At 41.6% G+C, this 24,093-nt stretch overlaps 1 protein-coding gene across 2 annotated transcripts in view; it reads left to right on the top strand.

The window, feature by feature from the left end:
- The window catches only part of Cd84 (CD84 molecule), a 36,429-nt gene extending 17,541 nt beyond the window's left edge, over positions 1–18,888 (top strand). The window contains exons 3-8 of one of the 2 annotated variants that reach the window (XM_048448909.3): positions 3,260–3,598; positions 10,452–10,703; positions 11,023–11,160; positions 14,818–14,909; positions 15,866–15,928; positions 16,825–18,888. In XM_048448909.3, coding sequence (XP_048304866.3) covers positions 3,260–3,598; positions 10,452–10,703; positions 11,023–11,160; positions 14,818–14,909; positions 15,866–15,928; positions 16,825–16,890 — 950 coding nt within the window. In that variant the 3' untranslated portion in view covers positions 16,891–18,888. The remainder of the gene's footprint in view (positions 1–3,259; positions 3,599–10,451; positions 10,704–11,022; positions 11,161–14,817; positions 14,910–15,865; positions 15,929–16,824) is intronic. The other variant, XM_048448910.3, reaches the window with a different exon arrangement.
- The last annotated feature ends 5,205 nt before the right edge of the window (positions 18,889–24,093 follow it).

The following is a 24,093-nucleotide window of genomic DNA, read 5'->3' as shown; positions in this document are numbered from 1 at the left end:
AATAAATATTGGAGTTGATTGGCAGAAAGATTCTTTCTTTAAAAACTGAAGTATTTTAAGGGCAGATTGAGATCCACCAAGTAGAGCACTTAAAAGCATTCAGTTGGGCTTTACTTGAATTACCCCATAAATCTGCTTTAAAGTGGGGGGGGGAGTCCAATATGGCCTTAGCATCACTGAGTTGTCACAGGGAAGGGTCAAGCCATCTTTAAAATGCACATACCAATTGGTCAAAATCAACACCAGGAATAATTCACATTAGTTTCACTATGGCAGTTAACAAAGCGCTTCTGCTCACATTACACCGTTTGCTGCTCACTGAGGAGATGGGGGCCAATGTTACACTATTATAGACTATAAAAGGCTTTGTAACTTTATTGAGTTTGCCCAGTTTGGAAGTAGATGCCCAGTCTGGAGCCTGCCTCGTGTGTTTTTCAGTTACATGCTGTCGTCTCAAAGGTACCTCTCCCGGAGCAACTGTGTGCCTTTGAAAGCAGCAGAAAATTCATTTCACACCTATTCAAACTCTTTGCTTTTTCTCAGCGAGCTCAAGGTTCTTGCAACAATATCATCAGTGCAAAAAGCTGCAGTATTTCCCCTGCAGCATCACCTACGCATTGCCCTTCCTGCTTGATTGCTCTTTGATAGCCCACCATCATTTCCTGAATGACTTTGCTGTGGGGAGTGGAGCATAGCTGAGCACTGACACCACATTCAAAAGCTTGTTGTGGCACAAGGGCTTTACCACCACGAAGTTCTCAGCCTTAGCAAATGGCTTCCACATTTCCCGAAGATAATGATAGAGTTGTTGGGGTCCAGCTTCGATAGGTTCATATGTTCAAAGGTAGGGGCGTGTGGATCAGAAATGTCAGACGGAAAAAACAGAGATAAAAAGAAATATACAAAGATCTACACTAGAGTCTGGAGGGCAACCCAGTGAATACTGAATTCCCTGTGCTTATGTTTCATATGCTTTATATATTCCAATCCAAAGCAGGGGGAGAAGGCAAAAGACTACTTTACCATGACACCAAAACAGAGTAATTACCTCTTCAGTACCCAAAACATCAAGCAATTATATCCTGAGTTAAGTATTCTGTTGTTTAGGTAGGACATGCAGCAACCACACCATATGCCAAGCATCCTGTAGTAGCCACACCACGGTTCAAACCTCCTTGTCATGAAGGAGCAAGAATATAACTGAACTCTCTGACCTTTGGTCAAGGTGGAACAGATCCACATTTATGGGCTCCAACATGGAACATAGCCAGAATTAGATATCACATATCTGGTTCATCTTATGCCTAACTTAAACCAGAAGAGGAGAACGAGAGCTTATCCATAGGACCTCAATTCAAAAAAGCCTTGAAACATGGAAGCAATTTGATACAGGGGTTGGCTATGGCATTTGCAGGACCCAGTGTAAAGAGAAAACTTGGGGCTCTCTGTTTGAAATGTGTTAAGCATTTGGAAGTCACACAGCACCAGAAAACAAGTTCAGAATCCTTTAAGCTTAGCCTCTGGCATGCTACACCTGAGACACAAGCTAAGATATTCCAGGTGTCCTCTGTGAACCCTACCAACTCAGTGGGATAATTTACCTGGTGACAACTGATGTTGCGGATTTCTGCAAAGTGTGGCTGCTACAGACAGCATTAGCCTAACTTGATGTTCTCTGTATGTTTTCTTTCTGTCATCCATTCCATTTGGCGCCCATCATGTTTCCTCTTATATTCCGTGGGTTCCTCAGGGCTATAGCAGTATCCAATTATCCCTGTGCTCCTAACAGCATGGATGGGTAGTTAGCACTTAATAAATGTTGGTAGGTAAGTGTCCCTACTTTCCTCCTGTCCCACCCTTACTTGCGGTAGTGCCCTGAAACATGTTGACTTGGCTTGCCCATCCCAACTAAGTTACCAGTATTTCCTCCTTAGGGCAAACCTTCCACTGACCCAAAAGGAAAGAGGTTCATCTTAGCAATCCTGGGCTCCTGCAGTACCGACTGAACTGAAGGGCAAAGGTGGCCATAGAGAGACCCCCACCATGCAGAGAAATCCTTTCATTTTAGTGACTGCATTCACAACAGACCCTCTATATACCAAGCCCTGTGTCAGCTTTAGGGTTAACCTGAATCCACTTATGTGAGAAACATGAATTGACTTTGGGGGTCTGCACATAGCTAGTTCACATCAAAACAGCCCAGCTCGTTGTTCATGTTCGTGACTGGTCAGTTCCCATGTCAGAGACATTATCACATACTTCATTATCAAATACTTCCCAGCCAATCTCAAACACTTCTGATTATTAAAGAATCCACAGTAGTGGATCTGCTGTATTAAAACATGTTACTACTGCTTTATAATAGATGCATAAATTCTGAAGACTAGGAGGCATTCAGGGGAAAAAGAGCAGAAACCTTCATTAGATCCAAGATATCAAGTGTGTCCCTTTCCTGCTCCTTCGACCCAGTAGTAGAAGAGTTGGGGACAGTTCCTGGAGTATGTGGGTCACTGCTTTGTTTGTTTGCTTTTTGTTTTTTACTGTGGTCTTCAAAAATATGTTACATTTTTTTCTTTTATCCTTGGAAGATAAAGGCAAAGAGTTCTTCCAGGTTCTGACAAAATTATTCCCTAAGTTGATGGTTTTGAGGGTATCTTTTCTGTTCACTTCTATCTTCCCAACCTACATAGAGCATATGACCCACAATACCTGTTTCCTTAACAGAGTGAAGTGTTAAAATTCACTCTTGTGTTGAATAGACTCTGCAGCAGCTTACCAAATAGGCTAAGTTCATTTCTTCATTCATCCATTTATAAATGAATACATGTATTCATTCAGGGACAATTTTGTTTCAGACAACACTGCAAATATTTAACTAAATTTTACTTGTCATAGTATATTAGACATACCTAGAGTAAGCCGAGCAGTGGTGTTGTACACCATTAATCCCAACACTTGGGAGGCAGAGACGGGTGGATCTCTCTGAGATCAACAGCCTGGGCTATAGATCTAGTTCAAGGACAGCCAGGACTACACACACACACACACACACACACACACACACACACACACAGAGTCTCAAAAAACCAAAACAAAAAAGAAGAAGAAGAAGAAAAACATACCTAGAATGAAAGAAGACATTGTCAAGACACAGGATGAGCAAGTGTCTGAGTAAGTTCCTCAGTGATACCCAAGACAGAGAAGGAACATAAAGAGGTTCAACAGTCTGATGGTTACTGTTTTCTATTTTTATCCTCAGGGTCTGAAGCAGCAACAAGAGATGCAGATTCGCTCCTGGTGAATGGGATTCTTGGGGAGTCAGTTATTTTCCCCTTAAATATTCAAGAGCCACAAAAAGTTAAAAACATTGCCTGGACTTTTCAATCATCCGTTGCTTTTGTCAAACCAGGACTCCAGGGAGCACCACCTGATGTTATTGTGTCCCAGTCGGTTTATGAAGGACGAATAAATGTCACAGAACAGAACTATGACCTAATCATTAAACACCTGAGAACGGAAGATGCAGGAACTTACAAAGCAGACATAAATATAGAGAATACCCCCACCACCACAAAACACTACCATCTTCATATTTACCGTAAGTTATGGGAGGACAAAGGGCGAATTTTACTTTTGCTTTGGAGATTTCTGACCTAAAGCACACCCATATTTCTGAGAATGGTTCCCTAACTCTTTTCATACTCACAACTGAATACGCATGTCAGCACTTCCAAAGGTCTAACTTTAGTGCTAGACAGCACAGACATTAGCTCTACTGTTTTTCCAACAGAATTTGTCCTTGGATCTTTGTTTTCCTTTCTTATAAAATGCCATCAATCATATTATTTAATTTGCAAGAGTTATTATGACAATCTAGTAAGATGCCATCTGCAAAGAGGTCTTTTAAAAAGCTTCTTGTTTCAAAATAATTGCAGAATGCATGAGAAAGTGCAAAGAACCACAAAAGGAGGTGCTGTGTGTCCTTCACTTCCCCTGTTCTGTTCCTCTAGATCCAACCCTCAGTCTCATCTCCTGTGCTACAGCAGACCCTCTGGGGTGACCTCTCTCCACTGTCTCCCCGATTCCAAGGAGATGCAATAAACAGATGCTGGTTGAATTCTGCTCCTGTACATGTTAATACTTACAGAACTGCAGCTCAGTGTGCAAGCGCAAAACAGGAAATTGATGTTAGTGTGGTCTGCAGAACTTACTTAGGAGGCTCCAACCATACCTGCACTTACTCAGGAAAGGAATCCCTTGTAGTCCTATAGAATTTAATCATATGTGTGGATATCACAATCAAGGCAGTTAATTAAGTGTAGCATCCCAAGATTGCCTTGTCTCAGCTCAGGAGGGTGGAGAACTATTAGCCCTGACTCTGGTTTTCTCTACCAAGAAGCTTGTGCAGATAGCATCTCTGTTCCTACTGAGAAAGTGAAATGAGACTGTGGTTTTCACCACTATGGCTACACCAATACCCACCACACACGCACACACACACACACACACACACACAAAGTCTCTCTGAAAATAGGTAAATATGGTCTTTTTCATGGGCTTCAGCTTTGTTGGAATAGTCAAGGCCTGCTGTTGTAGGGTTGCTGGGCTGCAGTGAAGACAGATTGCCCTGCCTGTTATTGACTGTGTTTTGATGCTGATGTCTAGGTATCTGGGATAGGGATGATTATAAGTCTACGTGCTGATCTGGGGATTTGTCTTTGTTGGATGGGTGTCTTGCTCCTTAGCTTCTGTTTCCTTTCTGAATTTTCAGAGAGTGTGATGGATATGTGTTGTCTAGTAGAAAATTTTCCCTGGACCTGATAGTTGTGGCTACTGGGGTTTCAGGTAAAATGTGTTTCTGGGTATTGGGAACTGACACTTAGGACCTGGGATAGCATAGAGATCTGAAGGGGTTCACAGGAAAGGGGAAGGGAGATTGTTCAACCAGCACCTGCTTATTTTGCCTCCTTGGAATCAGGGGAGACAGTGGAAAGGGGGTCACACCAGAGGATCTGCTATAACATTGGGGGGTTGGATAGGAGGGGAGGTCTGTGGGCTCCACAGATATGTGGGTGGGTGGGAGTTAGAAAGAAGGCTGCTGCAGGTGTTCTGCTGCAGAGCTGGCGATGAGACTGGGCCACTGGGTTTGGAGGAGAGGGGGTACTGGTGAAGGTCTTCAGTTGGCTTGCCTGTTTCCCTAGCCTGCTCAACTGGTGTGTTTGCGGGGAATGCCTGCTTGTGTTTTCTGGAACTCCTGTTGGGAGGCTGGGATAGTGGGATGAATTGGGGAAAGGAAGGCTGGAGGAGAAGATAGCCGTCCTCAAAGAGGAAATTAATGAATTTCTTAATGAAATCCATGAAAACACAAACAGTGGAAAGAAATGAATAAAATTGTTCAAAACCTGAAAATAGACATAGGATCAATAGAGAAAACCCAAACTAGAAAATTCTGGAAGTGAAAAATTTAGGAATTTGAACAAGAACTACAGAGGCAAATTTCATCAACAAAATATGAGAAATGGAAGAGAAAAATACCAAGCTCTGAAGATAGAATAGAAAACGTGGATGCACCCATCAAAGAAAATGTTAGATTGAAAATGTTCCTGACAGAGAAAGAGCAAGGAAACTACTTTTGCAGTGGTATTGATGGTTGTGGGCTCACAGTTGAGAAAGAGGGACACAGAAAGCTTCTGTGACAAGCCCTACCCCGACCCCACCCTCCAAAATATGTAACAGCCTAGACAGGGAACCATTGAAGAGAGTGGTAAAAATTGTGATAAGGCTGCTGAAGTGTAGCTCTCCACAACTGACGGCTTCTGGTGGGGATGGGGGTGGAGAAGAACTAAATTTTCTTTAAATGGCTAGCTATTGGAAGTTTGACCATGTCTCAGTGAATATACGGGCAACACAAGTTGGACTTCGCTTCTCCTCCTCCTCCTCTTCATTCTCCTCTTCCCTCTCCTTTTTTTTTTAAGGGGGACACAAAGGGAGGCGAACCTGAGAGGACTGGAAAGTGAGTGTGATTGGGGTGCATGATGTGAAATTCCCAAATAATCAATGAAAATGTTATGTTGGAAAAAGTACAGGGAATTTGGGACATTATGAAAAGACCAAACCTAAGAATGGTAGGAATACAGGAAGGAAAAAACTCTCAGCTCAAAGGCCCAGAAAATATTTTCAACAAAATCACAGAAGAAAATTTTCCTGACCTAAAGAAGGACATGCCTATAAAAATACAAAAAGCTTACAGAACACCAAAGAGATTGGACCAGAAAAAAAAAGTCTCTTCAGAACTTTAAAAACATTAAATGTACAGAACAAAGAAAGAATATTAAAAGCCTTGAGGGTAAAAGACCAAAGTAGCACATAAAGGCAGACCTGTTAAAATCATACCAAGCTTCTCAGTTGAGGTGCTAAAAGCCAGAAGGTCCTAGACAGATGTGGCATACACTCTAAAAGACCACTGATGCCATCCCAGACTACTATAACCAGCAAAAGTTTTAATCACCATAAATGGATAAAATAAGATAGTCCATGATAAAGCCAAATTTAAGCAATATCTGTCTACAAATCCTGCCCTACAGAAGATGCTAGCAGGAAAACTCCAACCTAAGGAGGTAAACTACACCCATAAAAACACAAGGAATAAATAATCTTAGAGCAGCAAAATCAAAAGGGAAGCACACATACACACACACATGCGCATGCACACACACCACTACTACCAACAGCAACAACAAAACTGACAGGAATCAACAATCATTGACATTTCTCAATATCAATGGTCTCAATCACTCAGTAAAAAGACACAGAATAATAGAATAAATGTGAAAACAGGATCCATCCTTCTGCTACATTCAAGAAACACACCTCAACATCAAGAATAAACATTATGGGCTCAAGAGATGGCTCAGTAGTTAAGAGCATTGCCTGCTCTTCCAAAGGTCCTGAGTTCAATTCCCGGCAACCACATGATGGCTCACAACCATCTGTAATGAGGTGCCTTCTTCTGACCTGCAGAATATTGTATACATAATAGATAGATAGATAGATAGATAGATAGATTTTAAAAGAGAATAAGCATTACCTCCGATTAAAGGGTTGGAAAAAGGTATTTGAAGCAGATGGACCTAAGAAACAAGCTGGTGTAGCCATTTCAGGATCTGAAAAAAAATAAACTTCAAACTGAAACTAATCAAAAAAGATAGGGAAGGACACTATATACTCATCAAAGGAAAAATCCACAAAGAGGACATTGCAATTGTTAACATCTATGCCCAAACATAAGGGTGCCCAGGTTTGTAAAAGAAACACTACTACAGCTTAAATCACATATTGATCCTCCCACACTGATAGTGGGAGACCTCAATACCTAACTCTCACTAATAGACGGGTCATCCAGACAAAAACTAATCAGAGAAATGCTGGAGCTATCTAATGTTATAAACCAAAGGGATATAGCAGATATTTATAGAACATTTCACCCAAACACAAAAGAATATACCTTCTTCTCTGCACCTCATGGAATATTCTCCAAAACTGACCACATACTCAGACACAAATAAAGTTCCAATAGATACAAGAAAATTGAAATAACCCCATGTAGCCTGTCAGACCAGCACAGATTACAGGTGGTTATCAATAGCAACACAAAGCTTACAAACTCATGAAAACTGAACAACTCTCTACTGAATGGGAAATGGGTCAAGACAGAAATGAAAGCTACTCTAGAATTCAAAGAAAATGAATACACACTAAAATAAGATTTTTATATCAAGTTTTATGAGTATAACATCCTTTATTGGGAGACGATATTCAGTAACACAAAGATGGGAATCTCCCTGATAGAAATTGAGTCTTCACAGTCAGAACTATTCTAGAACTACTGAATTCTCTGTGACATCCTGTGTGCGTGAGCTGGAGAACATTGTGATAAGTTTTTACTACCATCACTCTATAGCACAAATATTTTTGGAAAGTTAATGAAAAAAACGAAATGTTAAATAATATTTTGGCAAGCTTTGATCAGGAAAGATTTCAATTTTTCCCTGTTAATAAGGAAGCTACGTCATTCAGCAGTAAGAATGTTTGTCCGGCAAAGCCAGCGAGCTGAGTTTCCCATGAAATGTCCAACAGTATGTAGTTTCATGGCAGTCCATGTGTCAAGCCACACGTCTCAAACTTGGGTTCCAAAAATTTCTAAGTTGCCACAAATGTTTTCCCAGGCAAGATGAAACACTTTCAAATATAAGTAGTTAGAACTTACATAACAAAATGTGGTTCTTTATTATTATTGTTGTTGTTATTATTGTTGTTACTATTATGTCTTTTGGTGTTTGTTATTGAAGCTACTGCAATACTGTATCATAAATGTGCAGGGTGACTATTTCAGCTATCACAAGGTCCAAAAGAGAAAGTATTATTTTCCTGTTAACGACATGTAGTCCCTTTGTTCTAGTAGATTCAAGGTACCTAGCGGTAGTATGTAGAGTGAATATCGTTCTATTAGTCTACTTCTTGCAGCTTCCATTATCTGAGGAAATGTTCATAACAGTTTTGTTCACAAGTCTTTGTTCTAGTCACTAACAGGAGACATCCATACTATTGGGCTGATTTGGCTTACATCTACAAAAGAAATGTTACATGATACTCAAGCCTCACTTTCCCTTCCATCATACATCTTCAAGGAATGTCAATAAACTCACTTTGGTATGGCAAAAAAAATTAAAAAAAAAAAAAAGAATACACAGCATACCCAAACTTGGGACATAATGAAAGCAGGTATAAGAGGCAAGTTCATAATACTAAGTGCCTACATTTAAAAAAAAAAAAGGAAAGATATCATACTAGCAACATAATAACACACCTGAAAGTTCTAGAACTAAAAGTAATCACACACAAGAGGAGTAGATGGCAAGAAATGATCAAACTCAGAATTGAAATCAACAAAATAAAAACAAAGAGAACAATACAAAAAGTCAATGAATCAAACAGTTAGTTCTTTTAAAAAAAAAAAACCAACAAGACAGACAAGCACTTACCCAAAATAACTAAAAAGCAGATTGAGAATATCCAAATTAACAAAATCACAAATGAAAATGGGGCACACAACACATACCTAGGAAATCCAGGAAATCATAAGTATATACTTTTAGAACCTGTGTTTCACAAAATTGAAAGATCTAAAATTAAATGGATAATTTTTGTGGTGGATACCACTTACCAAAATTAAACCAAAATCAGATAAGAAATTTAAACAGATAAGCAAAGTTAAATCCCCAATGAAATAGCGGTCACACCTAGTCCAACAAGGCCATACCTACTCCAACAAGGCCACACCTCCTAATCCTTCCAATCATTTCAAACAGTTTCATTCCCTGGTGACTAAACATTTAAACATATAAGTCAGTGGGAGCCATTTTCATGCAAACCACCACACCTTTAATGCTCATAATTTTCAGATTCAGTCTTCTTTGTTTTGTTTTGCTTTTGAATGGTTTTAGTAAGTATCCCATACTGGCCTCAAATTTATACATAACCTTTCACTTCACACTCCCAAATACAAGGATTATAGGAATTTATCCGCATGCCTAAATATAAGCAACTTCTTTGCTGAGGAAAAAGAAATCTTTTATAGATATTAGATCAGTATAATATTTTGTTTTATATTAACAATGTAATGGCTACAAACATGATATGCTTTTAAGTTTCATCTGCTTTAGTGACCTTTCGTCCATTGCTTTCTCAAGTGTAGCACATGAACGACAAAAATAATAAATCAAACCCAAAGTTACAACATTTCCAAATTTTTGTGGTTTAAGAACTTCTCCCACTACTCCTCCCAGTTCCTCTCTACCACCCCTCCCTTCCTTTCCTAGAATGTATCATATGAGAAAAGAATCTATTTTCAAATAAAATAAAAAGTGAAAAAATAGATATGTGTATATGGATATATATATATATATATCAACAAATAATGAAAAATAGGCCATGAACTTGAAAAAGGAGGGGTATATGTTAAGGTTTGGAGGGAGGAAAGGGAAGGAAGGAATGGTGTAATTACATCATAATCTCAAAAAGCAAAGAAAAAAGTTCTTGTTAAATGCTTAATGGGAGTGACATAAAAATAAATAACTATAGGAAAAACATTTTTTAAAAACCTTCTGTGGCCGATTTTGGGATCCACAGGGATGAAAGGATATGCTTGCCAGTGTGTCCTTACAGAGCATGGGTGCAGTGTGTATAACTCACCGCCAGCACATGAACTACAACAAAATACCAAAAATAATTTTTAAACAATTATAGTATAATTTACTTGTTGTCATAACTTAATTTTTAATGCTGTGTTTCACATCTATCATACAAATTCCTGAAAAGTTAACAGTTGATTCTCAGAAGGTTATAGATGTTGGTTTCAGCTCACTATAGGCTAGTATATTTTATCCTCACAGGTCGGCTTGGAAAACCAAAGATTACACAGAGTTTAATAACATTTGTGAACAATTCTTGTAATGTCACACTGACCTGCTCTGTGGAGAAAGAAGAAAAGAATGTAACCTACAGTTGGAGTCCCTTGGGAGAGAGAAGCAACGTCCTTCAAATCTTCTGGTCCCCTGAGGATCAAAAACTGAATTACACATGTACCGTCCAGAACCCTGTCAGCAGCAGCTCCAACTCTGTCTCTGCCCAGCAACTCTGCACAGGTAACCAGCTCCATCCGTCTCTTCTGGAAAGCCTCAGAAATCACTCTGAAGAGCTTCAAGGCTTAACCTCTGACTAATCATCACATGCATGTGCCTCCTCCATGCTAACACTAGACAAAGCCTTCTAGGGAGTGGTAAGCATTCCCAGGTGTTTTAAGGAGCCCCTGGTTGACTCTCTCATTCATACTGTAAATTGAAGAGCTTTGGCACTCTCTGAAGCGCATCCCATTTTGACAATGGCCATGAATGTAGACAAACCTGCACAGAATCTTAGCCCTGTCTCCTGATAGCCAAGACTCACGACAATTTCTCTTTCCAGACATCTCAAGCTCCCGCCTCCGCAATGCTGTGTTGCCAAGTGGACTGGCTGTCACTATCCCTCTGCTTATTATCATTCCATTTGCAGTGTTTCTGTTCTGTTTTTACAAGAGAAGGCGCGACGGGACTGACCTGGAAGGTAAAATGTGAGAATGGGCTTTCTTTCTCCCCAGGGGTAAGGTCGTTTATTTAGCCAGGATGGAGTGGAGAGTATCATCTTGGAAACCGTAGTGGTAAAGCCAAAGGAGCATTTGCCAGTCTTGTTTTTCTCTGTTAGAGCTGCTTCAGAGCTGATGGGGATGACAAGGGTTTCTGGTTGGGGTTTCTGATCTGCCATAGGGTTGTAGAACCATAAGGCTAAAAAAGGCTTAAGTAATATTTTAGAGAAGGAAGTAGCAAGAAGCTAAAGGACAAAACTCATTGGCTGAGAAGTCACCATAGTGGAGATAGGCGCCAACACTGACGGTAATGGTTGATACTCCTGAGACAATGCCTTGTGGAGGTTAAAGGTGTCTAATCTGAAGGATATCAATTATGCCAGAAGGCTAAGTAAACAAGGACCCACAAGAATGAGAGTTCTTTTGGTGAACTGACCCATGAGGGGTAATAACTGGGAAATTCAGCTGCATGTGCTTTTCAAAAGAAATCCATCCCTCAGAGGCTAGTTCGCTTTATCTAGTTTATCTGTGAATATGTGTGTGTGTGTGTGTGTGTGTGTTATAGATAGATACATAGATATAGATCCTCCTGGTTATTAAAGACCTGGAGGACTGTGTCTCATAAAGTGAAGAAAGGAGTCTGGGATCCCTCATCTAGTTTTTGAAGGTTTTATCTAATATCTAGAGAGGCTTGGTGCACATATGCATCCAAATGGTGCAAAGGTATCCATTAGCCACATTGTGAAGAGAAGAATGTTCTCTGAAGAGAGGATGACTTTTCACTCTTTTCTGGATTCCCTATATGAAGCTCTTAAGAATGTGTGAGGGGGAAAGACCTGGGTAAGGAAAGATGATGTTTGGAGAGAACTCCACGTGTCGAGAGGAAGGAGTGAGGGGAGGAAGTAGAGTTGCTAGACAGAGTGGCAGGTGAGTAGGGGCTTGAACGCAACAAAAGGAAGGTGATCAAAGACGTCGCCCGTGGTTGAATGTTGGTTGGAGCGTGGTCCAGGAATGGAGTCATGTGAGGCGAACTCTCAGTGTTTGGGAGAAAACTTCAAGGAAACAAGAGCCTTGTGACTCCAGTTTCTTCCATTCTTGGAATGTGTTCTTGTGCTCCTCCCCGGAGTAGGGGATGGGAGAGAGTTTACTTCAGGTCATTCGTCACAACTGGTTGTTGTTATTTGCTTATTTGTCTCTATGGAAAACATGTTCTGGCCACATGCGTCTTGTCCTTGTGATTGTACACTTTACTCAGGTGTCCCTTCTTAACCCTCAGAGTACAGACTGTCTGATGCTCTGAATAAAGCTGACTGCTGCTTGAGACTTCAATCTGCTTCATTTTTAGGCTCCATGCTCTCAGGTCCCACACCTTTAGAGGGGTGAACAGTTGGCTTGAAAGGAGATGGACTAGTGTGAGACAATCTAGGACGACACATCCAACATCCCTCTTGCAGTTTGAGGATTATGATGAGGCCATGAAGGCTTAAATATGGGAGATCTATATCCTTACCTAAATTATGACAAAAAGAGATTGAATTTTAATGCCCAGTTTTATAGCAGTGTGCCAAGAGGTGACTAGCATTCTTGACCTGAGAGTGGATATTAAGGGTCGAGTTTTATTGCAAAGTAAAACTAGGGGAGGTATTTTTCTTTTGATAATCTATGATTCAAATTTGAACTATTTCTTCAGAATATGTCCCAGGGCTAAGTCAGAGGAAATGGGCATGCGACCCATCGTGTGAAGTTTTTACCCAGAATGGACCATTTGAGGGAGCAACAGAACCCTAGTGTCAAGGACAATACCTGGCTACGCTGCACTATCTCCATGGAGATGTGCTTGTAAACTAAGGTGTCACTTGAGAACAGAGACTCTCAGACAGGAGAGATAATGGCTCAGTCGGTCGTTAAAAGGCTCGGCTTACAACCAAAAATACAAGAGACTAGAGACTCTCCTGATGCATGGAGACTAAATTTGGTTTTACTCAACAGTCAAATCTCTCCAGCTGGTGAAGTCAAAGCAACCCCAAAGGTAAAATTTTATAGTGTCACACTTGCTGTGGATTGGTCGGAAGGGAAAGGAGAGGACTCACCATCTAGAAGCAAACTAGGTGACTTATGGATCTTTTGGATTAGGAAGTGTTGCCAGGAGCCAGAAATTATCAGCAAAAGCACCATCAACCATTAGCTCTGCTCCCACCTGTTCTGGCGAGCAACAGCAATGCCTGAATGGGGGAAAGGAGTGAGAGGGGAGGAGAGGACAGGCTACGTCCTCACAATATGTACACATTCGCTCTGGACAAGCGCTGCTGCCAACTGCGCTACACCTTGAGAGCGAAGTGGCCCTTCATTCTTACAAACTATAATGGGTGGTGGGTGTTGTTCTATTTGTCCTTTCCTCGAGTCCTACCAAAGTAGACCCTTGATGTATTAGTTACTTTTGTCATTACTGTGACAAAACACATGTGGGGATGGAATTCCATCTTGACTATTATTTGACCGGTCATTTTAGCTCTCTAAGATTCCATTTCCTCAGCTGTAAGATAGCCATAATAATGGGGTTTACTGCATATACTTATTAAGGAGATTACACACATGTAATAGTCAGTCCGGCCCCTGGTACTAGGCAAATGTTAGTTTCTGCATGTATAATTGGCAGGCCTGAGTATGGTATAGAGGAGGCATTCTAAGGGAAAGGTTTTGTGACGTGCATCATAACTCAATCAGATTTACAAAAGGGAATGTCATCATCCCTCAGGCGTGATCTCCACATTTACTCAAAGAAACATCTTTCTTCCTCTCACAACCAAGAGGGTAAGGAGAGATAGAGATAGAGAGACAGGGACAGAGAAATGGGGACAGACTATTCTTTGCGCCCACGAATAAAATTGAAAGCACTTTGTCCGACTCCCTTACCAAGTCTGGGGCAGAGGCCAGACTAGCTCTGAACTACTGAGCCCTGGGGTAATCTCAGATCTGACCCATCATTTGTACCTATTTTGATGTCCTGTAATAAGAAGGCACAAAATCTTGGCTATCTCTTTTCAACTTGACCCTAAAACACTGTGTTGATACTAAACAAAAAGATTAATGTCTCATCTAGCTCAGAAATTCTTAAAAATTAAGGATCTATGTACCCTTCCTTTGTTTCTCTGGGGCCTCCCATGGAGCCTGGCACAAACAAAAAGCTTAATAGATGTTTAACTATCTCATGAATGCTTGTGGTTATAGTCAGCTATGCACCAGGATAATAAAACACTGAGCATAATTAGAATCAATCAGGTTAAACAACCAAGACCCTGACATGGAAAGTCCACTAGTCATGCACGGTCATCAATGCCAGAGCTACCTTTGAATTACATACAGGACTGGGAAGAGTCTCTTTAGGCTAAACTGGACCTCAGGAATAAAAACGAATTTCCACTGGGATTTTGGTGAGATTTGAAAGAGATATGTCCTATCACACATGTAATCCTTGGGATGGAAAGACCATCTGGTCCAAGCACTCTTCTCTGTAGGGTGGGGGGGCATTTAACCTCTGGGATTTATTTCTTTGTCACAGAAAGATAAAATGAGACTAAACAGTCTCTAAAACCCTGTCTGCCTTTCACAGACCATTGCTCTATGTTTATTTGTGGCAGGTGACGTCTCAAAGGAGGCAGCATACTCTGAAGTTTCAAGAAATTCTCATCCCATGGAGTCCAGAATCTATGATGAAATCCCTGAGGCCAAGGTGAGCTGATGCTACTCATGAGTGCGTCCTACCACTACCTGCAGAACAGGAGTCTTGGGCAACAGTCGTCCGCTGTTTGCCATTGCATAGAAAGAAGCTACAGCCAAGAATCTGGAGGAACCAGCCAAGAGACACTATGCTAAGGCAATGATGCCATGGATCTCCCCATGAAAGCAAGCATAATCCATTCTCTCCTCATGGAAGCTTCTATGGTATAAAACCCTGAGCTTCACATGGCGCAGTCATGGCTTAGATGTGATTTGTATCTCAGAAGCTCTCCTTGAAAGGATTAAACAATGAAGGAGTCCTTATTGTGAGACAAAGGGTGCTGTTGGGTTCCGACAGGGCAAAGTCATTGCTAAGGTTGTTCCGAGGATGTATAACTAAAGATGAACACCCTGGAACTACACTAGCTGGTCTATCAGAAGCTTGTTTTCTCAGACTCTTATTCACTCTGACTCACACCTTTTGCCTTTTATCTGTCTGCCTGTGCCTCACCTCCACAAAGATCACCTTCAGTGCCTCCCACAAAGATCACCTTCATTGCCTACACAAGCCTGTTCCCTTGGAGTCTGCAAGGACCAAAGGGAGACACTCAGGCTTCCCTGGTTAGTCTGTCCCTCCGCTTGAACTGTCGGGGATACGAATAGAGAGTCACATAACTCGCAGAAAGCTAAACTCCCAACTGAGCAAGACTCAGTCTAAACTACACAGAACCCTTCTCTTGGCTCTTGCAAGGTTTTTTTGCTACAAGGCTGTACCCATCTGTCACCCATCATCCTTATCTCTACCTTAACCTGATCCAAAGTTGGATGGAACAAGAGCTGATGCCAGAAAAGGAAGCTACCCAGTAAAGTGGGACCAGAAATGGGTGATGGAGAGAGTAGAATTAGGATGGGAGACTCTTAAGGATTGTCTTCTACATTCTCACTGAGGGGAAAATATCTCATTTCCAGGTGCTGCCCCGCAAGAAAGAGCCAATGAACACCATTTACTCCTCAGTGCAGCCTTCTGAGAAGGTAAATCCTGTATGGCTTTTTAACTCTCTTTTTCCACTTGTTCTGCCTACCCTGGTGAATCCCATCCACTAATATTTGATTGCAAGCTCAAGTCTTCTCAAGCCAATGGGAAAGTTGCTCCTAGCATCCTAAGTACTAGGTCATACAAGACATCAGTGGTGATGAGATGCCGGCTTCCTTGTCTTTATGTGGAGGTGAAAATGGAATCGTTGAAAAACGAAAAGAACTAAGGCTGAACGGGGAACAAATAATGCAGCCTGGATGTTGCCTGAAGCCTAACAATCAAAACCAATGTCAAATACCCCTATTTCCTTCTACTTATCTTTTCTGGGTTAAGAAGGTCCCTGAAGTTCCCAAATGGGGTGGCTGGAGCTATAGTGACGTTTCATTTGTATTTTAATAAATAAAGCTTGCTTGAAGATCAGAGAGTAAAACAGCCATCCTGATCAGTCATACAGACCAGGCAATGGTGGCACACACCTTTAATCCCAGTGGCTACACTAGTTGGCCATAGAAGCTGGGCAGCAGTGGTGCACACCCTTAATCCCAGCATGAGAGAGGAATAAAAGGAAGTAGGAGACATTTCTCAGACCCAGTCTCATTCTGAGGATTCGTGAAGGCAGGATCACCATTTCTGTCTGAGGCAGAGGAAAGAACCAGTGACTGGCTGATTTGTTTTTCTGGTCTTCAGGTTGAACCCCAATATCTGTCTCTGGGTTTTTATTATTCGAGCTCTGGGGTTTTAATTATTCGAGCCTTGTCATCCCCGATTTCCCCAAGTACTGGCGAAATCTAAGACATCACTCTGTGCCATTTTTAAACTACCTCTTGGGACTGGACTTAGCCAGCCACATCTTTCAGCTAACATATTTTTCACATTTCCCTCTTTTATACAGGTGTGGGAAAACAACACGAAGGTTGACAGACCCCACCAGACTTTGGGTAATGAAATTGTCGTCTAGGTGAGCAGACAGCGTTCTCCCCGCAGGAACTGAAGTTACAAGCAGCGACAGGACAGGTTTCCTGAAGACCTAGATTTTCTCTGGCTGTCCCTTACCAGGGCATTGCAACTGACCACCTCCAAACACACAGGCAGGGCAGGAAACTTTCTGCTATTGGACATTACTTGTACCCAGACGGGCTTATGGACACTTGCCCTTACTTATCAAATCCTTTCTATGCAAGAAACAAGATAGAGTCCCTAACATTGGTACCTCCCAAACTTCTTCACATCACAGAACATAGAAGAGTTATTTTATGGCACACTGGATGAGATCATCAAGGTCGCTCATGTTTAAAGAAGACTGAAGATAGCTGGGGGATTGCCCGACAGCTGTGGTAAGATGTCAATCAATATTTTGGACACATGGATGTTCTATGCAGACTCAACATGTGTAAGGAAACCTGACGCAAGGCCTCCACCAGTTGCTACAGTACCTTAAACAACTTAGGAAAGGCATGTTGGGAGTATAAGTAACCCCTCACTTGAGCGCATGGCAAACCAAGCATAGGCTGCCTCTACTCATTCCTCAATTCAGGAGCCATCATGCAGGACACAACTGCTGAGTTGTAGCCCTCAGCCAGGCTGATACATTCTCTAGAGTACAGATTAGACTGCTGGAGATCTTCAGAAGCCTCGTAAGATTTCCTGTCTGGCCAGGCTTGCCTTCCCTGTATATTACTTCAGACAGTCTCAGCGAGAAGACACCGTGCCCAAGCGCTTCACTCACCGAAAAGGATTGGCCAGCTACATTTCTGACACCCTGAGGGAAGTGGGTGCAACCAAACCATCAAACCAAGAGATCTTGAGGACTGCAGAGTCATGCACATAAGAGGGAACCTGGGAGATGACATTGCAGATGGTGAAACTGGCTTCACCCCAGCTGCTGTGTTTCAGCCAGCTCAGACAGGCACAGGGTTCAAGCTGAGGAAGAGTTCCTTCACCCCAGCAACCCCCCCCCCACAACGCACACAAGCTCAAAACCAGCTGCCAATCATGAGGAAGAATTTCCATCTGGACCGGACAGCATGTGATCATTTGAGGACATGGCTATCTTTTGTGTCAACAATCCTTACCAGCTAAATCTCAAATGCCCATGAACACCAGGCTCCACAGTAGGAATGAACTGTATTTGGGTACAATAAAATTGTGTGTTCCACAAAGGTCCTGGGCACATTTGAAAGCATGAGAGGTACTGCTAACTTGTCTTCTAAAAAGGTTAAACTGATTTTTGTTTTCAGTAAGTATGCTGATGTCCATATACCCTCACTCTGCCTATCTGACAGGTGAAATTTTTCTCCCATATGCCCAAATACTTACTGTTGATTGTATTCATTCTGTTTTGAAAATCTGTTGACATCTGCCAGGTCCCAAAGAAACCTGGGACAGGGGCTGAAGAGATGGCTCAGTGGTTAAGAGCACTGACTGTTCTTCCAGAGGACCTGGGTTCAAGTCCTAGCACCCATATGGCAGCTCACAACTGTCTGTAACTCAAAGATCTGACATCCTCACATGGACAATCACGTAGCAAAACATCAATGCAAATAAAATTAAAATAAATTATTTTAAAAAAGAAACTTGGGACAAATGGATAACTGATAGCATACCAAAGAGCACGCTGACCAGGCTCACTCAGCCTGTGACTCCTCTCTGCTCTTCTCACCAACCCCCTAGCCTAACCCTCTCCAGCCCAGGGGCTTCACTTCCCTTCCCAGCCTCTGATTCCTCTCTCCCTCTCTCTCTCTCTCTCTCTGTCTTCTCTCTTGGTCCTCTTGGCCCTCTCTCCTCTCCTCTTCCTCTCTCACTCTACCCCCTACCCCCTCTTTCTCTCCTTTCATGGTGTGGTTTATTCTGCTGGCTATGTTCAACCTGCCACTTTCTCTCTCTGTTCTGGAATCCTTCAGACGCCCCTGGCTGTGCACTCCCTTATGTCTACAATAAAACCTTATCTTCAACCATATCTAGGAGCAGTCAGTGTCCTCATTGTCATTCAATATCTTCTGTTCATTTCCCTATTGTTTTGTTTGCAAAGCCTTTCCTGAATAACCTAAATGCCCCTTGACCGAAGAATGGATAAAGAAGATGTGGTACCAAGGATGGCCCCAGCTAAGACCCTAAGCAATAGAGGAGAGGGTACCCAAACTGCCCTTGCCCTGTAGTCAGGCTGATAAATATCTTAAATTATCACCACAGAACCTTTGTCCAGCCACTGATGGAAACAGGCAGAGACCCACAGTGGAGCACTGGACTGAGCTCCCAAAGTCCAGTTGAAGAGTTAGAGAAATGAGAATATGAGCAAAGTGGTCAAGACCACGATGGGTTCACCCACTGAAACAGTCTACCTGTATATAATAAAAAAAAAAAATTTTAAAGAAAGAGAAAAATTACTCATACACCAACCAAGCAGGAAAAATGACTCTTGTTGACATTTGATGAAAGTTCTTTCACGGACAAGAAGGTGTACTATTTTTAATTAACAGTGTATTTTAAGTATTTTCTGCGTATTAAGTTTTATCCTAAAACTTGACTATGAATCACTTGGTTGTGTCTACACACAGTAATAAATTGATATATTTCCATTTTTGGACTTCAGAAGAAAAAAAGATGTGGTACATTTACACAATGGAATACTACACAGTGAAAAAAAATGATATCTTGAAATTCGTGGGCAAATGGATAGATCTAGAAAACACCATATTGAGTAAGGTAACCCAGACCCAGAAAGACAAATATAATATGAACTCTCTCATAAGTGGCTTTTAGACATAAAGCAAAGATAAACCAGCCTACAATTCACAACCCCAGAGAATCTAGACAACAGAGAGGACCCTAAGACTGACACACATGGATCTAATCTACAAGGGAAGTAGAAAAAGACAAGATCTCTTGAGGAAATTGGGAGCATGGGGACCATGGAAGAGAGTAGAAGGGGAAGGGGAAGGAAGGGAGGAGAGTAGAGAAAAATATAGAGCTCAATAAAAAGAATAAAAACAAAGGCTTTCCTGATAAGAATCCTCAGTATATGGAGGAGACAGCATTCAGAATGCCTGAAATTGTCAAAGAACAAATTTAATAAAAGCTCTAAAAAGGAAGAAGAGGAGAAGAAGGAGGAAAAGAAAGGAAAGTGTGTGTCCCTGTGAATGGATCCCTAGAGTATGCTAGCACCAATTACTGTTTCCAGGGTTGCAAGACCCAATATGTAAGATGAGCATTATATCTTGCCCTTTTCTAGCTAAAGAGACAATTCCAGAACTAACACTAACTACATCAAGTCCTAAACTGTGCCATGAGCTAGGACAGAAAAGATCTAGTGGAGGTACAAGGCTAAGGCCAGACCTCAACACGAAAGAGAATGTGATAGAAAAGGCAGAAGATAGGGGGACTTCAAGTGAAGGAAGCAGGAAAACTAACCAGAGGTCTGCCCCTGTGGGATGCATTCTGGGAACCTCCTCAGGTACATCACACCTGTTCTCTGGCTCGTTGCTCATTGCTAACACAGTGCCTCAGGCAGGATGTATGTCCCTACCCCTGTCTGTTGACGTGTCCTCCAAGTCCTACCTCAAATGGTACCTACCTCCTCTATGAAGCTTTCCCTGGTATAAGCAGCTAAAATTTTGCACTTTTTCTTCCCCTGTTGGCCCTTTTTTCACTTTAACTTATTTCATTTTGACTAACAGAAGTAATTATTTGTTTTCCTCTGTGTGTCTGACACAATTTTTAAAAAATCTGTTACTTTTATTTATTACTTAATTTCCATCTACATTTGCCACAACCCAACATAACACATTGTAGCCTGTGTGAGAACAATAAATGCTGCCGAATAGAAATCCCAGGGAGGAGTCAGTTCAGAAGGCACATGCTGGAAGCAGAGATCGATTGAAGCCAAGAGGCACAGGAAACCAATTGACACCACACATTAGTCATAAAGATGCAGACATCCGTTATTGCCTTAGTGGACGGGCATTTGGAGAGAAAGACTTTCTGACAGGCCAACTAAGAAGCCAGCTAAAGCCAAGTGCGGTGAAGAACGCCTATAATCCCAGCACTGAGGAGGCAAAGGCACCTTCAGTGCCTATGCAACCAGTCCAAGGCCGGCCTGGGCTAATGAGACTCCTGGGCTAAGAGACTTCCCTCTAAAAACAAAAACAAACACCACTCTTGTTTTTGCTGGAACATGGCCTCCACACTAGGTCAGCTCAAGTGGTGAGCTGGACATGAAGAGGCAGTAACCTGGAGAGGTACACATAGGAAGGAATAAAGACACTTAATCATAAAGGATGAAGACAAGTCAAAGCTACACTGAAGAGAGTTTCTCAAAATCACTCCTCAGCCTGCAGTCGAGCTGAGAAATACTTGGACGGACCTCCTTCCCCAACTTGCCTCCTTCCTTCCCCTGATGAGCTCACTCAAGTTCCCAGCATCTTAAAGCTCTGGTGTGTAGTTCTAAATCTAAAGGACCAGAGACGAGAGTTCTCCAGGCATTCTACAAGACCAGTTTTGTTAGAAGCATGTTAATTCTTTAGGTGGCCTTGGGACTCAGGACCAGCCTACATTTATTTCTTTTTTAGGAATCTTGTGATTTATGAAGATATAAGCTATTCACTCCCTTCTTAGGACTCAATTCTCAGATTCTTCTGAAAAAAATGAAGTTATATTATTTTCCCATTTCATTGTTTCTAAATGAACTAGGCTATGGCCAGTATGCCCATAAAAATCAAAGTATATTTTCAATAGAATAGGATCTCTTAGTAGCCTACAATGTCACACACACACACACACACACACACACACACACACACACACACTAAATTGAGACGTCCAACACAGTGCCCTCTAGTGGGAAGTGCTGGTGAGCCAGGATGATCCCTTTTCACAAACACAGGCTCAACTAAGTAAATGAAAAGTTACAACTCATGCTCCCCAAAGAGTGGAAAAATGGAGCTATTTAAAATATTTTAATCTAAAAAAAGTCCATAAACTAGTCATCCCAGAAGAGAAGAGCTTGGCTGGGCCTCCTTGGAAAACGTCTACAAGCTTGAAGAAGCCTGTGTGGTCTGGGCTATGTCAACAGAGTCCAGTCTTAGCTAAAACCTGGTGAGAAGAAATGATTTAACCAGAGCTTCTTCCAAATTTATACCTATTTTTCTGTTTGACTTTTTCCTTAATTTCCCTTGATTTGTGTGGTGGCGCTCGCCTTTAATCCTAGCACTGAGGAGGCAGAGGCACATGGATCTCTGTGAGTTTGAGGCCAGACTGACTGGTCTACAGAACTAGTTCCAGGACAGCCAGGGCTGTTACACAGAGAAATCCTGTCTCAAAAAACAAAAACAAACCAATAACAACAACAACAAAAAGACTATTTGTATAATTTTCTAAAGAGCATAGTCTCTAGTTGATATAAATAAAGCCTGAAAAACAAAGACAAACAGGAGAAAGCATGAGTGATCAGAAATGTGGGCTCTGAAACCTAGTTTCCTAATGACCTGAGAGAAGAACCTGAGCTTCCTGTGCCTCGTGGGTTGCCCTTCTGTAAAATGAAAATAGCTAACAGTACCTTAGCCAGAATGATTGTGAGCATTAAGTGAGGTGTCACTACAAGAATATGCCAGAACGCAATAAAGTCCTGGGTCCTTTTAACTCAGTCCTTGGAAATAAGGCTATTTTGTTTCAGACCCATCTATTCCTTCTGCCATCCACATACACCAGTCCACTCACCTACTACCATACCTGTGTCCTCAAAGAGACAGAAGGGACAAGGGCTATATTTAAATAATAACTAAAGTGAAATGGAGAGCTCTTGCAGGGCAAAGAGTTTGCAACAGTTCACCGGGGCTTGCTTTGCATGGCAGCCGTTACTACATTGTATATTGTTGTCAATACAACAGCCCTGGAAAGTAGACATTATTTCTTCTAGTTTGCATTAAGGCTAAGGGGATCAAAAATGTTGGCAAGATCAGAAAGTTGGGAGCTCTGGAGTTGAATGTGAGATTTCATACATTTGCACCCTGACGCACAGCCTACATTTACCTGCTGTGGATTCCCAGTGCTTGACACGTGGCCCCAGACATAGCACACATCTGGCATTTTTGCATAATAGATGGATCACCGAACATCTGTTGAATGAATACTTGCATAGACTATTATTTTAAAATTACTAAAAGTAGTTCAATGCAAATACACTGACATGTTAATTTCATTGTAGTGTAGTCAACCACACAACTTTTCTGTTGGCAAGGCCAACAAACTAAAGAAGTTTGCATAGAGCTCTTTGGTTGCATCTGAACAGAACTGCTTTCATATCAAACAAGGGATCATAGTCATGTATGTTTCTGGTGAGTTTTTACAAAACGAGGGAGCAGTGTGTACTTCCACCATTAACATCATAAGAATTAACAGGAAGAGAAGAAGAATTTGGAGGATTGCACTGCAGTACTTAATGCTTGCTAGTATGAGAAACCTTTGAAAATTTTCAAAACACATTGCAGTGTTAAGATATTTTGACAAATGAAAGATAGTAGAAGTCTTGACCTCTAACCCGAGGAAGCAGAATAATGAGCAGAGTATTATCTAGAGGCTTTCAGACCTTGAAATATTTACTTTAATAATTCATGAATAAATTTGTGATGATAGTGAACTTTTGCTGGCTGGTGGTCTGGTCTATTCTCAACAGCCCTATACAAGTCCCTGGGTATAGGAGAGTCCACTCTCTGACCTAAACATGGCTGTGTCTTTGAAAACGAGAAACTGAGACATGCCTTTTTTTCTTATAGGTCATCTGTCACTTCTTACACATGCGCCAGTCTCTGCCCTTTCATTTTTGTTTATTTCCAAACCTGATCTTCTTGTAGGTGTCAAAAATCACCTCTAACTAAAATGCCCCCAGTTGAGCAGAGTCTTTCCTGACCTCCCCATCTTGCTGTCCTGTTTCCCCTGTGCTAGGCAATGGTCCACTGTCAGTATAAAGACTAACATTTATTCAGTGCATGGTATGTGCCACGCCCTGTGCTCTTCGGCACAGAACTCACTTAAAGCTCTTGAGAAACAATAAAACCATCTGCTTTCTGAAGTAGATGCATCACCCCATGTCATGGATTAAGAAGCTGAGAGTCACAGAAAATCGCCCATTTAACTGAATAGGCAAAAATCTCGACCCTTCCATCTTTCT

The sequence above is a fragment of the Myodes glareolus genome, chromosome 5 (genome assembly GCF_982192425.1).
Source record: "Myodes glareolus chromosome 5, mMyoGla1.1, whole genome shotgun sequence".
NCBI classification, from domain to species: Eukaryota; Metazoa; Chordata; class Mammalia; order Rodentia; family Cricetidae; genus Myodes; species Myodes glareolus.
This window is presented reverse-complemented; position numbering and strand designations above follow the sequence as displayed.